At 39.4% G+C, this 15,150-nt stretch overlaps 1 protein-coding gene across 1 annotated transcript in view; it reads right to left on the minus strand.

The window, feature by feature from the left end:
• Positions 1-4,303: 4,303 nt before the first annotated feature.
• The window catches only part of hapln1b (hyaluronan and proteoglycan link protein 1b), a 32,203-nt gene continuing 21,356 nt past the window's right edge, over positions 4,304-15,150 (minus strand). Inside the window, exons 2-6 of the mRNA XM_008298068.1 lie at positions 12,638-12,771; positions 11,406-11,569; positions 10,137-10,335; positions 8,634-8,936; positions 4,304-6,824 (exon numbers count right to left, since the gene is read on the minus strand). Coding sequence (XP_008296290.1) covers positions 6,535-6,824; positions 8,634-8,936; positions 10,137-10,335; positions 11,406-11,569; positions 12,638-12,743 — 1,062 coding nt within the window. The 5' untranslated portion in view covers positions 12,744-12,771 and the 3' untranslated portion in view covers positions 4,304-6,534. The remainder of the gene's footprint in view (positions 6,825-8,633; positions 8,937-10,136; positions 10,336-11,405; positions 11,570-12,637; positions 12,772-15,150) is intronic.

Consider the following 15,150-nt stretch of genomic DNA (forward strand, 5'->3'; position numbering starts at 1 on the left):
CAACCTGTCCTGCGGTTTTATTTTACTTTATTTACAGAAGTCTGGTGTTCTTTGTTTCTCTTACTGTCAAAAAGACCCACAATTTCCTTCTAGAGCAAACGTCTATGTGTAATGTAAAAGGTTTCGCTCACATTGACAAACCTGAGATCTACAGAGAGTTTTAGCATCTTTTAGCTCACCAGCGAAAATTATGAATAACTCAAACCGTGAAGCTTGTTACACAGTCATGTGTGTGTTTACTGCTGCTCTTCTGAATATAAACACGGAGTCATTTCTGCACATCAACAAGAAAACTGTATCAAACTCGAGTTAGTGTGTTACTTTGTTAACCCCTTGGACTCCAAGCAGTTTTATTTTGCTCCTTTGACATTTTTCCTTACCATTGGCTTTAAAAACTCAGTTATAAAGCCACAAATCACAGTAGAAAGGAAGAAAAGAGTAAAATTTCTTTGACTTTTCATTCTACAAATTTTTAAAAGAAAGAAAAAAAAGTCCAGTATTTTTCCAAGTGTCCACAGGTATTTCCAGTACTGACAAATCAGACTGTACCTACTATGTGTATTTACAGGAACAATTTACATTTTTAGGCCTCTACAAACTTTTTCACACAGCTCTGCACATCAGCTCTAGAAACATGTTTCACCTTACTGAATGTATCTCGTGATGTGCTGACAACCTGCTCCTTTGTATATTACTTTTTTTTTTTTTTTTTTTTTTTAGCCATGCTACATTTTTTATTATTGAAATATGTTGCATTTTCCTCTCAGACTCTTTTATCATCTCCTTTTTTCTTTGTGTAAACACATCCTGCAGCTCATCTCAAAACTATCTGAATTTTTATCCAGTGAGTGGGCGTCTCAGTTGCAATGAGGAGCAGAGGAGTTTTCGTTTTTAAATGAATTTGGCTGGAGCAAGCAGTTTATTTCAAAATAATTTTTGAATGGGACAGGTACAATAAAGTGATGAAAAATTAGGATTTGATTCATTTTCCCAATGGAAAGGCACATCAGTGTGACCATCAGTGACGATCTGAAAGAACGATTCTGGGTTTATGCATGAAGCACAATCTATACCAATGGACACACATTATCAACCCCTGACATTTTCTTTATAAATTAAATAAAATTGAATTAGGTAAATTTAAAATAAATAAAATGTTTCCCAGCTTCCTGAAATTGACAGGGTAGGTTCAAGTGTCCAAAGGTATTACCAGTATTTTAAAAAAGAGGGGTGGGGGATTCACATGCTATAGACATTTAACTTTTATACAGCCTCTATGAACTTTTTCACACTACTCTGTACATCAACTCTACAAAGATATTTCACCATGTATTTTACAGCAGCTTACTGACAACTTCCCCCTCTGTATACAGTTTTTGAGCCCTGTTACATCTATTTATAGATCCAGTATGTTTTATTTTCCTCTCAGTCTCTTATTTGGTGAGCTTTTGGGGTTTAAAGGCTTATGGGGTATTTGGTAAATATAAAGTTTAATTTAAAATAATAATAATAATAATAATTAATTCCCTAAAAAAGTAGATCACTGTTTGTTTGTTTTTTGTCAGGCCCACAGGGTAAATCAACGCATTTGTTGGGGGAATGACCCACATTTGGTGAATATTTGTACAAGCAGGGCGGTGTATGTAGAATCTCTGGATCCAGAAGCTCATTAGCATTTTGTAAATCTCAAGTTGCAATAAAGCTATATTATTTATGTTACCTAATCCATTGCAGAGCTAAATAATGTCTTTTAATTTCCTTTAATTCAGACATCATCCAGCTTTTCAATGAGGTCCGCTATAAACTTATCACATGGCATCTCCTGATTGCTCCACAAGAGCTTGAGTTTCAGTTAAACGATGCTGTATCCTGAAAAGTTGCTTTAAGCTTGCGTGTCAGGTTTCACCCATGTATTAGTGTAGAAAGTATTATATAAGCTTGACTGCAGACACGCTGGCTAAATATACTGACAGCTGTGTTATCCTACCTGCTCATGCTCAAACAGCCTTCTAGAAACCAGCACGAGAATCGACATAAAAAAGCAACACGTCACCAACATGCCGTCACAAAGTTCCTACAACAGTCCTTTACTTTGGCAACCGACTGTATTTCAGTTACAGAATCAACTGAAAGCAGCACCATGAATGGCCTCGCTGTTTCTGCTGGCAAAACATTTTGGCGTAAGCGGCACCCCTCCCTTTGGAAACACGTCGGGCACATTACTGCATTACCTCTGCAAACAGCCATCTGAAAGCCAATTATAGCTGACGTGAACTTCTGCTGACTTTTATTTTCTTTTGCAGCTGCGGTGTGATTGCTCATAAGTCGTCGTGATGCATTTCCGATAATAGGCCAACTCAATGACGCCGGTGTAAAAAGACAGAGGCAGAGACGTGGTTTATGTACTGTTTTATTATCCTTTTTTATCTTTGGGTCCCTAAGGTTTCCTTGTACGCTGCAGTAATTAACAAGGTTTCAGATTTACAACATCAGACAGACAATACACAAAATAAAAGCCAACAGTTCTGGGTTATCTTTAAAGCTTTAAAGAAATAATTTTTGAAAATACACTTTTCTTGCCAAGAGTGAGATGGGAAGATTGATACCATTTTCATAAATGTTCACAAAATATAGAGGACAGGACAGCCAGGAGATCAAATGGCTTCACTTAGCATAAATAAAGGCCAAAAGAGGGAAAGAGTTTAGCATCTGGCTACACTGAATCTGAAGTTCTCGACAAAGACAGGACATTTAGCTTCACTTAGTACTGAATAAAGACTATAAGCAACCGGTGGACTGTGGTAAATACGACAGAACCAAGCTAGCTGCTCCCCAGTGTTTCCAATCTTTTTTCCAAAGCTAAGCTAACAAGCTTGTGGCTGTTGCCTTAAATTTAATGAACAGAAATGAGATTGGTATGAGTACTTGAACTCCCCACAATGTCAAAATGTTTCTTCAACAAAGTGAAAGTGTTTGCAGATTGTTCACAATAACTGAAACCAATCCAATAATACAAAAAGGACAAATGTAATGTTGCAGCACTGCAGTGGACTTTGCAATAGGATTCTTTTTTTTTTTTTACCTCCCGCATTGTTGATGGCAGATCATTACAGGAGGATATTTTTATGAGTCTGTCCAGCAGTTCCTCGGTGATAAGTAAAGCAGGACTCTAACCAGGCCCAGGTTGATGACCTAAACCCAAGTCCGGGCCAGCTGGGACCATGTACAGTGACCTAACACTTGATCAATGAGCACCATTTACCACGATACCCGTACATGGAAGAAGCCCTTAGTGCCTCCATGCAGGAATTACTGGTATTTTGATTATGTATTGTATTTCTGTCTCGTTCAGCAGGCTGGTGCAGGCTGGCTGCAGGCCCGCTGGGTCTGATCGGTGAGCTCAGCCAGTTCACGGCTGAGTCTAGCAGAGCTTAGATAGCATCAGGGAACTAGTCGCTGCCAGGAAAACCATGCTCGCTCAGGGCCTGGCGTGGTCCCATCAGTGACTTCAACTCTCTGTACGTAACTCCAGGATTTGGGCACAAATCGTTCCCTTCATTAACCTCAACACCTTGTTTTCTACCTGCTATTCTGGAGTAGGTTGCATCTTTTTCATACTATTTGCCCAAAACGATCAAAGGCACTGCTAATACAGTTCAGGTACTAATCTGGTGATAAAAACATGTTTTGGTTTCAGTCACAATCAATTTAGCCATAGTAATTTTAAACTAGTATTACATACTTTTCCTGCAGACTATGAAAAAAAGGCACCTAGCATCAAATTATTAATTCATGAGCCAATCTTTCCGTGAATAAAAACGAAATCACAGAGCCCCACTGTTTGTCCAGGTAATTACGCTGCCTTTGCAGATGAAAAAAATAACTGTCCCACTTCATACTAGCAGAAGTCCTTAGTATTGGTAGGCAGTTCTAAGGAGACACTCTGATGTCAAATATAAACATCAGTATTTAACCCTATTCAGGACTTTCATGTTTCCATACGTAGAAGGTCTTTTGGGGTCCATTGGACCCCAAGAAAGAATATGTGCAAAATATTTGTTGGTATTCATTATAGACTTTTATACTATGTTAAATACATTATCTAATAAGTTGATGTATTTTTGGTTCCAAATGCATGACAAATCCCTCTTTTTATATTAAAAAAAAAACAATATCTGTCACCTAAACCAAATGGCCTGGGGTTCAAAGATCCCAAAACTCCTGAACAGGGTAAATACATGGATAACCGGAATACTTCTCCCTTTTTTTTGTTCTAAATGAACAACAATTAAAGTAAAAAAAATCACCTGCAGATATAGTTTTATTGTTTTAGAGTGTTCAGTCCTGTATTTGGCTCCTTTTTATTAATGATAGATAGCATCAGATAGATGTGACAAACAGAACAATAATCACAGCTAATGATAAGGTAGTTAATACATCATGTTTAATGTAATGTAAATTTTTTAAATTTACTTTTACATTTTCTTTCATGTAAATACAGTAGTGACATCACAATGTTACTGATATGCATATGTGTCGTTTTAATCCCATCTTGTAGTATCGGCTGTATCTGTTCACTAGTACACAGGTTGTTGTTTAGGTCTAGCTTGAGATAAGCAGCTGAAATATTCAGTCATGGCAGCACAGCGTTAACAATTTAGTAAACACGTGGAAGAAGATTTTGATATCAACATCAACATAGATGAAGTTTACTTTCACAAATTCCCCTCATTTTAGGTTACCTTACATGATTGCAAATTATTTGTGGTTGACAAATAGTTTGTTTTTGCATGGATGATAAGGTATTATATGGTAACCTTTCTTGTAAAGTCACATGGACATGTTGATATTTTTAATGGGCTTGTCTTCTATTTTGATGCTTCTGCATTTCCTACATTTTGTTACTGGTTCATGAGCTTACTAAGTCTTGGGGGCTAGACATTGACAGTACCACCCATGTTGCCGTTGCTCAGCAGTCATGTTTTCATGGCTTACAGCTGATGCTACGACGTAAGCACCAAGCATTTTGTGTACACAACTTCCCATGTCGTAGTCACAACCTCATGATTTTAAGGAAACCTAAAACTGTTTGCTAAACGCGCATTTAAATCCAAAATTTGTGCTGTCGGCTAGCGCCCAGGCCTGCCACAGCTAGCACCACTGGCGGAGAGGAATGGCGTAAGAAAATAGTTTGAATTTCTGTTGGCTACAGCAAACATTTTGTAATTATGGGTGGAGGCAGACCAACATCTATGGGATCACGAAAACAGCTTTGAAGATACAACCCTGAATAACAGGTAAAAGACTCATAGCTGAGTGATGTGAGGTTAATCATTGGAGTTACGTACAGAGGGATGAGGTCACAAGCCGGCCTGGGCCTGGCTCTGCTCATACACTTTAAGAAACTACAGTGTTTGTATCAAAAATAGCAGTTTATCAAGGCGCTAGATAGACAGCGGGAGTAGATCTACTCTGGGAGCTGTTTTGCTGTGTGCTTGTCGAAGTCATGCTCTGAAGTTCAAGCCAAACAGAGATACAGCCACAAAATTCTACTTCACTGCTGTTACAGAAAAAATACTCTAGCATAGCACTGCATTTATTCATGCCAGGCATTTTGTATTGCTGCAAGGGGCGAACTACTGTTTGCCTTGTCTTCTCTCCTCTAGGCGTTATCTTCTATAGGTTCAGTGCAATTTTTTTGTTTGTTTTTAAAGATTGTGGAGTTTTTTGTTTCCACTGTCATTGTATGTTTCATGTAAACCAATGAGACTTGGATAGTTTGGCCAGAAAGACAGAAATAATAATGAAAATATTTCTACAGTATATCAAAAAATAGTCATTAACAGAATTACATTTCTAGATTATCACATTCTACGTATTTAGAAAACATAAACAAGCTAACAGTTGGATGTTCCTATTTCTTATTCATGTTGGTGATGACACTGATGTTTGGTCCAACACATTTGTATAAAAACATAAAATACTGGACGGTCGGATGAAGTACAAAGTACCGGTCATAGCACCTTGTTAAGAATGGACAGCAAAGATCGCTTTAGTTGTGCTCTGCTTGTAATCCTAACTCTCTTTTTGTCTTGTTTGCAGGTGTCTTTCATGGTGTTGTTGTTCCAGGTCTTGAACAAAAACAAGTTAAGTGCCCAAAGTGTCAGTCCAACATGAGATGTTTTGCTGTTAAACTGTTCTCAGTTCAGACATGCGTTGTCCATTCTTGAGTGACAGTATGGCTGTAGCTGTGATATCCTCCAACCCCCACCCCTCACACAATAACCCTCCCACCCCTCTCAAAGGCATTGATTAAATAATGTGAACCTTAAATATGTGTAAACTATCCCTCATAGAGTGTCAGGTCCCAGATCACAAAGCAACAACATGAATCTGTCTGACTTTAATGTCTTAAGGTTTCCATGAAATAAAGCATCACAGTTTGAAAGTGTGTGTTCATACCTCCAGATCCCCTCCTCTGAGTGTTTGTGCATGCTTGTGTATGTATGTATGTGTTGATTGTGTGTTTGTAGCTCAGTTGTGGCCCTTGAAGCAGTACACTCCGTACAGCTTGTGCTTCTTGTCGGGGAAGCCACTGAACCTGACGGCAGCTTCCGTGGGACTGCAGCGTCGTCGAGGGTGGGAGATGGGATAGCGGACGCTACCGTCTGCCAACCAGCCAGCGTCGCAACGATCGTAGCCCAGCAGCTTCCAGGCGGCGTACATCTGGCCGACTTTGGCAATCTGAGCGCCGTCCTTTTGGCATGCCCTGACCGCCTCGTCATAGGTCAACTTAGAGGGGTGGATCAAGTAGTAGAACCGGCCTGTGGAGACAAAAGACAGGCAGATGAGCACAAAGATGTAAAGTATCCAAACATCCACGGGTCCATTTTCTGTTACTTAGTTGGAGTCTGGTTGTGATATCAGCAAGCTAAGCAAGTTTGTCCAGATGTCCCTGCCTCAAGGTGTTCCCAGTGTAGATGAGATATACAACCTCCCCAGTTTGTACTGGATCCACTCCTGGTTCTCCTATCAGTTGGACATGCCCGGGGAACAACCAACGGAAAGTTCCCAGAAGGATTCTAATCTGATGCCTCAACTAGGGGCAGTGACTCTACTCTGAACTACCTGTGGATGTCTGAATTTCTCACTGAATTTCTCACCCTCTGCAGGTGAGGCCAGGCACCCTATGAGGGAATCTCAGCAATTTGTATTTGAATCATACAGGGTATATATAAAGATGGGCGACGTGACAGCTCCACAGAATTGAAGCTGTGTGTTTTCCACTGAACTTGCTGGCCATTGTAGTGTGTGTTTTTGAGGAAATAAATAGAAAATAGTCCAGGGTTGGTACTTCTGAGTGACCCTGAAAAACTGCGGCATGAATCTTGATGCTCAGAGAAGACAAGCAGTTCTATTTTTTTCTGCCCTCTCCATACCCTTATCAAATTGCAGTCTTTATCTCAGCGTAAAACTCACCATATAGGTTACCACAACAAACCTTCGATGTTTTACTTCCTACACGGTCATCATTCCTACACACGCTATAAGTCGTTTTGGCATGGGAAGTCAGGTGTGAAGTCCCACAGCACAAACGCTAATGTCATGGATCCGACACTACAATAGAAACAGAGAGACTGAAAGGGATGATTAGGGCCATTCCAGTAAATATTCACACCACCTCATGCCTGCCCCAGAGTTCCTGCCATTGAAAGCAACCACTTGATACCGTATTACCATATCCCAGAAGCAAATAACAGCACCTGTGCAAGGTGTCGGTGCCCATTTGTCATATTTAGATTTTTCTGTAGTGGGAGGAAAAGTCAAGCCACCTCCTGGGGCCAGACCTGGGAGGGGAGCTTGTTGATGAGAGTCAAGTACCTGGGTCGAGCATAGCCTGAAATAGCAATGAACCAGTTCTGAACTCCGAGCTCAAAGGCATTCATGACTTCAAATATAAACAATCAGCATTGCAGATCAGCTCTCGATTGGATACATCAATCAAGCAGGGGAGGATGGATGGGTATTGAGGTAACAGAGGCTAAGAAGCCTAAAATAGCCTACAAAGTACCATTATTTTTTTTTTTACATGTTTCAGATAGCCTACACCATTTACTAATATCTCCTGATTAATGTTCACTTTAGGGTTCCACGGCTCAAACTTGGGCAGATGCTAGATGACACCAACGTTTACAGGAATGGCCCCTAATCGCCCTTTCAGCCTTCCTGTTTCTATTGCAGCTTGAACTGCGAGATTAAATCCGAATGCATCAAAACTAGACATGATGGGAATGTTGAAGAGAAAAGACTGTTACTGAACACAGTCATTGAGTGGGCAGAAAAAAATATCCTTTTGTTTGTCTCTGAGTTCAACCAATAATTATTGAGAGGCTGCTCACAAGTAGCCTGGAGTTTGAGGTGTCTTCGTGCCTCAAAACAGTCCTGAAAAAGGTTCTACAAGGACAGTTCTCACAGTTGGAACACAGACAAGATTCGAACCACCGTAAAACAGTCCGCAAATTCTGCAGTTAGTGCTTCAACTTTGGCACTGGAAAAACATCAAATCCACAAGGTAACCAGCCACTAAATTGTCTCCTCATGCCAGCTAAATAAAGTATAATCATGAATTTTACCTTTGTAGTGGGAGGTGAAGCAGAACACATCGTAGTGGTTCTTGTCCTTGTCTCTCAGCCCGTAGTTTCGAATGCCCGGTACCGTGTTCTTGCCCCCACAGGGTTCTCTGGGGGTGGTGATGGGATATTGCACTGAGCCGTCACTCAGCCAGCCAGCGTTGCACCAGTCCATCCCACCTCGCCACGCGTCGTACAACTGGTCGAAGGACGCCACGATAGCATCCTGGTCACGGCATGCACGCTCAGCATCGTAGAAGTTGAGGTTGTAGCGACCGAGGCGGGGGAAGTAAGGGAAGATAACACCTGCATGGAGTAGATAGAAATCACTGTTAGCAGACCAAAGCAGCATCCATTCTCTGAGTTTTGTATTCAGTCGTGTTATTTAACTTAATGACTGAGGTAGTGTCTTGCTGTGTAAGCACAGCTGTTTCTTTGTCAGCCTGCTGCCAGCGTTTTTGGCATCAGGCTGTAATGGTTGGTGTCTCTGGCTATGCTCAAACATAATGAAGCTGCTCTGACACTGATGTACACAATGCTTACACTGGCTCCTGACATTCCCCCAAGCAGTCTCTGCTCCTGGAGCTAAATTTAGACCAACTGCAGCCTTTTACTGTACAAACACATTTTATACGTGTTTTATTTTTACACCACATCCTCATTCTTTCCCATTTGGGTTTGAAAAGCATGCTGTCATTAAAAGCTTGCCAAAGTTACATTATGTGCAACAGCCAGAGACTGCAAATACAGAAAAAAAATTCAGATTTAAAACTTTGAAAAGGTCCAAGAACTACCTATCTGAAGTGCCATTCCATCCGAAACTTAACCAAATCTAACTTTCAAAATGTGTTACTTCATCAAACTCCCTTTATTCAACATGCCTTATTTACAAATTTGTCAAAAATAAACTGTTGGCTCTCATCACATTCTATTTTAAAACACACAAACACAAAATTCTGACGCAACCGTAAAGCCATTAGTAAATCAATGAGAGTGTTCAGGTGAACTGCAAGCAGTGTTTACACAGAGCAGAGAGGAGACAACAAGAGAGACTGAGAGGAAAATAAAACACAAAGTTGTTGGAAGATACATTCAGCATGGTAAAATATATTTGTAGAAATGATGTCAAAAGTAGTTTGAAACGTTTGTAGAGATTGTCAAAATGTTAAAAAGTAAATATCTTTGATTAGTATTAGCAGCACATGTGGGCATTAGGAAAAATGTTGGACCTATTATTTTCCATTTGTTTAAACCTTGATAAAAAGAAAAAATATAAAAAAGGGTAATTAAAAATGATTTTATAGCATTCTGTTATTCTACACAAAAGACATTTTTGAGTAATCTCTACTTCCAGACATGGTTGTGCTGTTTCCATTGTGATGCAGGATTTTATGTTGCAGCAAAAAATGAGCCCACAGTGAGTATAAATGTGGCAGGAGCAGAATATGTCCAGAAACTGCCATTGGTTCAGATGGTTAAAGGGTTAGTTCACCCTAATATTTTTACCTTCAAGGTCAAGGGCCACCACTGTCGTTCCATCCTCCAGCCCATCGATTACTTCACATTTATATCTCCCATAATCCTCCAAGGTGATTTCCGTGATGACCAGTGAAGCGTCCATGGGAGAGGAGCCTTGTAGGTGGACACGTCCATGGAAACTGCCATAACTCCTTTTGTGATAATCCATGGCAACAAACACATCCACCTGGAGCAAGATGAGGAAAGGAACTTTTCACACTACTTATATTCATTTAAAGGTTGTAGAAATAGGTCATGCTTATGGAGGGTCATTTTTTCACTGACTTCTATACAATTGGACTTCTTTTTGCAGCCAGAGGAGTCGCCAGCACATGACATTCAGCTACTCTGAGCTAATTCAGTATCACATAAAAAGCAGCAATAGTGCTATCAAGGCCTAAATATGAACCACAAACAGCAGGGTTTTAACCAACTGAAGGACTTTGTAAACTCACAAGCTTCAGGATTTTTCTGTTATGTCAGTAGAAAAATTACCAGCAGCTATACTAGGAATTGATTAATATTTTAAGTCATTCATCAAGAAAAAAAACATGCCAGTCATCGTCTTTGTGACATTTTAAAGACAAAGCTATTGGTAAAAAGTAACTACAGAATAATTAGCAGTGTCTGCAATCCTTATTTGCAGTGGTATATTCCTCTGTTGGTCCCTGAAACATATCACTGAGCTAAATGCATTTGTTTCTTAAAAACTCCAAAATTTGCATTGTTTACAATGGAGCTGCTATGGTTGACTGATTGGCTGCCAAATATGAAATCATTTTGCAATTATCTTCATTATCGGTTTATCTTTTAGAGGATTTGTTTAATTTCTTTGATTGCAGCATTGGGAATGTGAGTATTTTCTGGAACTTTCCTTCTCTGTGAAATTAAACTGAATATCTTTGGGTTGTGGACAAATCAAGACATTTGTCATTTTGCATTTTGTGAAACACTGATCAACATTTTTCACAATGTTCTGGCATTTTATGGACCAAACAGCTGATCTATTAATTGAGAAAGTAATCAAGGGATACAGTACTTGTTTTTACTAGTGTGCTGCAGTGTTTCTGATTACTGATTGAGCACGGGTCACTATGGAAACCTTTACTGTTTAACAGGTCAATCAAGTTCATATTTAATTCAGAAGAAAAGCAGTGGAGCGTTGCTCAACTTTAATGTAGTACTAATCTTTAGGAATGCTACTCATGCATTAATGAAGAACAACTAAAGAGATAAAATGAACAAAATAAATGTGACCTCTTTCAGGTAGTCCGAGGTCAGCTTGGTCCATTTGATCCTCATCTTCCGATTGGGTGCCATTGATTGGTCCCTTTGGATCCTGCATGGTAATGTGGCGTTCCCCCCTCGCCTTGACACCACCTTGGATTGTTCTGCCACCACCGAGAGTCGAGGGCCATTTTCTGCAACACAGTGACTTATTATACCAAAGAAACTTGACCTGCATCCACATTCTCATAAACAAAGGAAATGCGTGGTTCAAGAGGGACATAGTCAGTGTAGCCTAGCATAGGCTAGCAAATCTAGTGAAACTGGACCTGTGCACAGATACTACACTCATGGCTGTGTGAGGATAGGATCTGAGTGAAATGCTAACTTCAAATTGCAAATATGCTGATGTTTAGCAGCTGTAATACTGGGGCTGTGCTGTCCAGGTGGTTGGTTGACTGACTGGTCGATATGCCCTCATCTGACCAAATCCTCATTGGTCAGACAACCACGTGTCACTTTCAAAAGGAGAAAAGCGCTACATCACCAGCTCTCCAGGATAAATCCATTACATTTAGCAGGGGGAGCTCAGACTTCCTGTGTTTTTTGGGTCTTTGAAATGGCCCAACCTAATGGAGACTGTTAAGTCTAACTTATTGAACGCTTACTCAGCTTCAAATTGATTGATGTCAAAGAAGTCATCAGTGTGGCTGCGTTTTGTTCTAACGGATAGCAGAAAAGTCAATCCTGATGTTAACCACGTTTCCCTCAGTCAGTAGGATACATCCTCAGACCATGAATGTCATTGATGATAAACTACCTGCAGTAGCCACCTAAAAATAAATAAATAAAAAAAAAAACGCACGAATGAAGCAAAAAAAAAAAAACATAAAAATGCGCAGAAACTGTTTCGAGTTCAAAGAGTGAACAGCCACATCTTGTGTTTTTGGTTTATTCCATTTGTGATAAGAATGCAAAAACTTTTAAAAACTACAGAGCAGATTTTTCTCACAATGTTGACATCTTTGCATACACAAAGATTTCATCTGTAGGCACTGATGCAGGTCTAATGAGATAACTCTTATCTGTGCGAGCTAACAATCCCCCACATAGCAGCCTTATCATTGAGCCATAGTGCTGCTGATAAACTGAGGAAACCAATGACACTGCAGAGTAAGTGTTGTGAACGAAACACAGGAAAGGACGCTGGACGCTCTGCAAAACTCTGTATGACATTGTCCCAAAGAAACATGCAGACTAACCTGTAACATAGATGGTTCTGGAGTGCTCCAGCTCAGGATACAGAACGTCCAAGTCGGTTTCTGCTACACTCAGTGAGACCAACGCACAGATCAGGACAGGAATCATCTTCACTCACCGGACGGGGGTCTGATCACTGTAGAGACACAAACAGAGGGTGGGGTTACGGGACAGTCGCATTAAGTTTTTCTGAAGCTACATCACATAGATGCAGGATTTAGATAAAGCTCAAGCATATTCTGCATGCAGCTGTTTCTATCTGCAGTGCTGTTTTTCCCCTCGACTGCTCCGTAATTACAATTCGAGTGCAGGACACATCTACAGGCACAAAGTGAAAATCTCCACATCTCACTGCAAAGTTGCCAAGAAACACCGTCCTTGAGGCACAAAGCGGACATCCCACGAGCAGCTACAACACACGCTCTGAACGCTGTACATACTGTGCAGGGAATGCTCTGTCATCCAGCAGTGTGAGGAGGCAGCATGTCCTGGTGACACCGTCCACAACTTCAGAGGCAGACTGCCACAGTGCAGCATCACCCCCACACCACCAGCTTAATCCACACTCACATGGTCCTATCTCTGTGAGGACATTCAGTGACTTTACTCAGCCTTGTAGCCTTACTTGTATTTGAACCTGATTCTAACTGAACCCTAGAATTGCAGTCTGCTGCAGGTCTGTCCCAAAGCAAATGTCCTCACTTTACAAGAGTGTCCTCAAGCTGTAAACCTCAAACTGGTCCTCACAGAGATAGTCATGTACTCACAAACACAAACACACTGCAGCTCATCCTCTACACACTCACCCCCATACATATCTATGCTCACCTCAAACAGAAGGATTCACTATCTCACCACTTTAGGAATGTTTTATGGAAGCCCAGTGCTGCCAATATTATTTTTTCAAATTCCTTTAATGCTTTAAAGAAGACAACTTTTTTTCATCCCCAAAGAAAACCCCACAACTTTCTGGTGGCATTTGTAATCACTGAATGGCATCAACATTTCGTTTTTGTTTTTTCTTTAAATGAATGAAGGCTTTAGTAGAAAATGATTAAACAAAAAGAACTCATCAGCGGGGAGATTGTTGAGAACAAAAGTTTTGTTCATCAGAGACGTCTGGTCAAAAATTATTACAGCTTCACCTTCAGGCTGCTCTGACATGGTGGTATAATGTCTGCCATATGCAGTTACTGTTGCAGTGCCATAGTATACTTGAAAATGAAGCTTTAATTGAGTTAAAGTGCTAGTCAGAATTCCAGTTTGAGATATATACATCATTTTGACCAGTTCAGATTTAATTTAAAAATCTAAAAGATGAATGCAGACATCTTGAATTGAGGGTAATTCAACAATATTTGAAACTAGAATTACGAAAAGTCAGAATTAGACTGTAGATTTTGGAAAATTGCGATGAAAATGGTTTTAATTGAGCTGCAAACTGAACATATCTACAGCTGAAATGTAGATATCTGTAGTGAGGAACACACAAATGGTAAAAATGGCAATGTTTAAATGGTATAATTCATGTATTTTAGCATAATTTAACAAAAATGAAACGCTGGGATGACCATTATGACTGTAATCTGTTTATAAAAGATGGACGTAGCCTTGGAAGCCAGCAGGGGGCGACTCCTCTTTTTGCAAAAAGAAATCAAACTGTACCAATGGGAAAATGATCCAACACCTCTCTTTGAATTGTGACTTTAGCAAATATTCCCCTAATGAATTTATAGTCTCAGTTGCTAGTTTCAAGTCTCCTTCAATACACCATGGTGTTCATTTTGTAAATTAGGGTCCCATTGATTTTAGATGGCTTAGGTTCTTTTAAAATCCTCCGATAGATGGTTGAAGCTATATTGAGGGATTTTCTTTTCTTTTATCGTTTTAACTAGTTACAACAGTTACTGATTCCCCAAAAACATGAAGCACCTGTGCAGATAGTAATTAGCTTAAATGGTTAATACAACAATTTTTCTCCATATTTATTTCTGCTTTTTTTTTTTTTTTAAGTCCATGAATGTATCGATAAAGTTACAAAGATGCTTGCATGTCTGATGCAAAATAAAGCCCGTAACTAAATGACCATAAACAATTTTGGACATAAAGTTAAAAAATAAATACATTAAAAATTAAAAATACATTTCACTTTCTTTCACAAATATTTCCTTTTCATTTGAATTTAAATACAAGTTTGATGTGGTAAATCTATTTCTAAACTTACATACAATTAGTGTCACTTAACAGACCTAACCTAACATCTTTTTCTGTAATTTTACAAAACTTGTTAAATGAGAGATATCTTGTATAATTACAGTTTGTACCACAAATATAATAATAAATTGATTTTTTTTCTTTTAAAAAAACTATATAATTTTAAAAATACAGTGTTTATCATTATATAAATTATATAACATTTATCATTCTGTCATATTATACACTAATTTATTATTACAGGGAGTGTCATTGTTTTGCGTATACAAATATCCTTTAAACATCAGAAAGCAAAAAACTG

This window comes from Stegastes partitus, unplaced genomic scaffold, assembly GCF_000690725.1.
Source record: "Stegastes partitus isolate 25-593 unplaced genomic scaffold, Stegastes_partitus-1.0.2 Scaffold1277, whole genome shotgun sequence".
Lineage (NCBI taxonomy): Eukaryota > Metazoa > Chordata > Actinopteri > Pomacentridae > Stegastes > Stegastes partitus.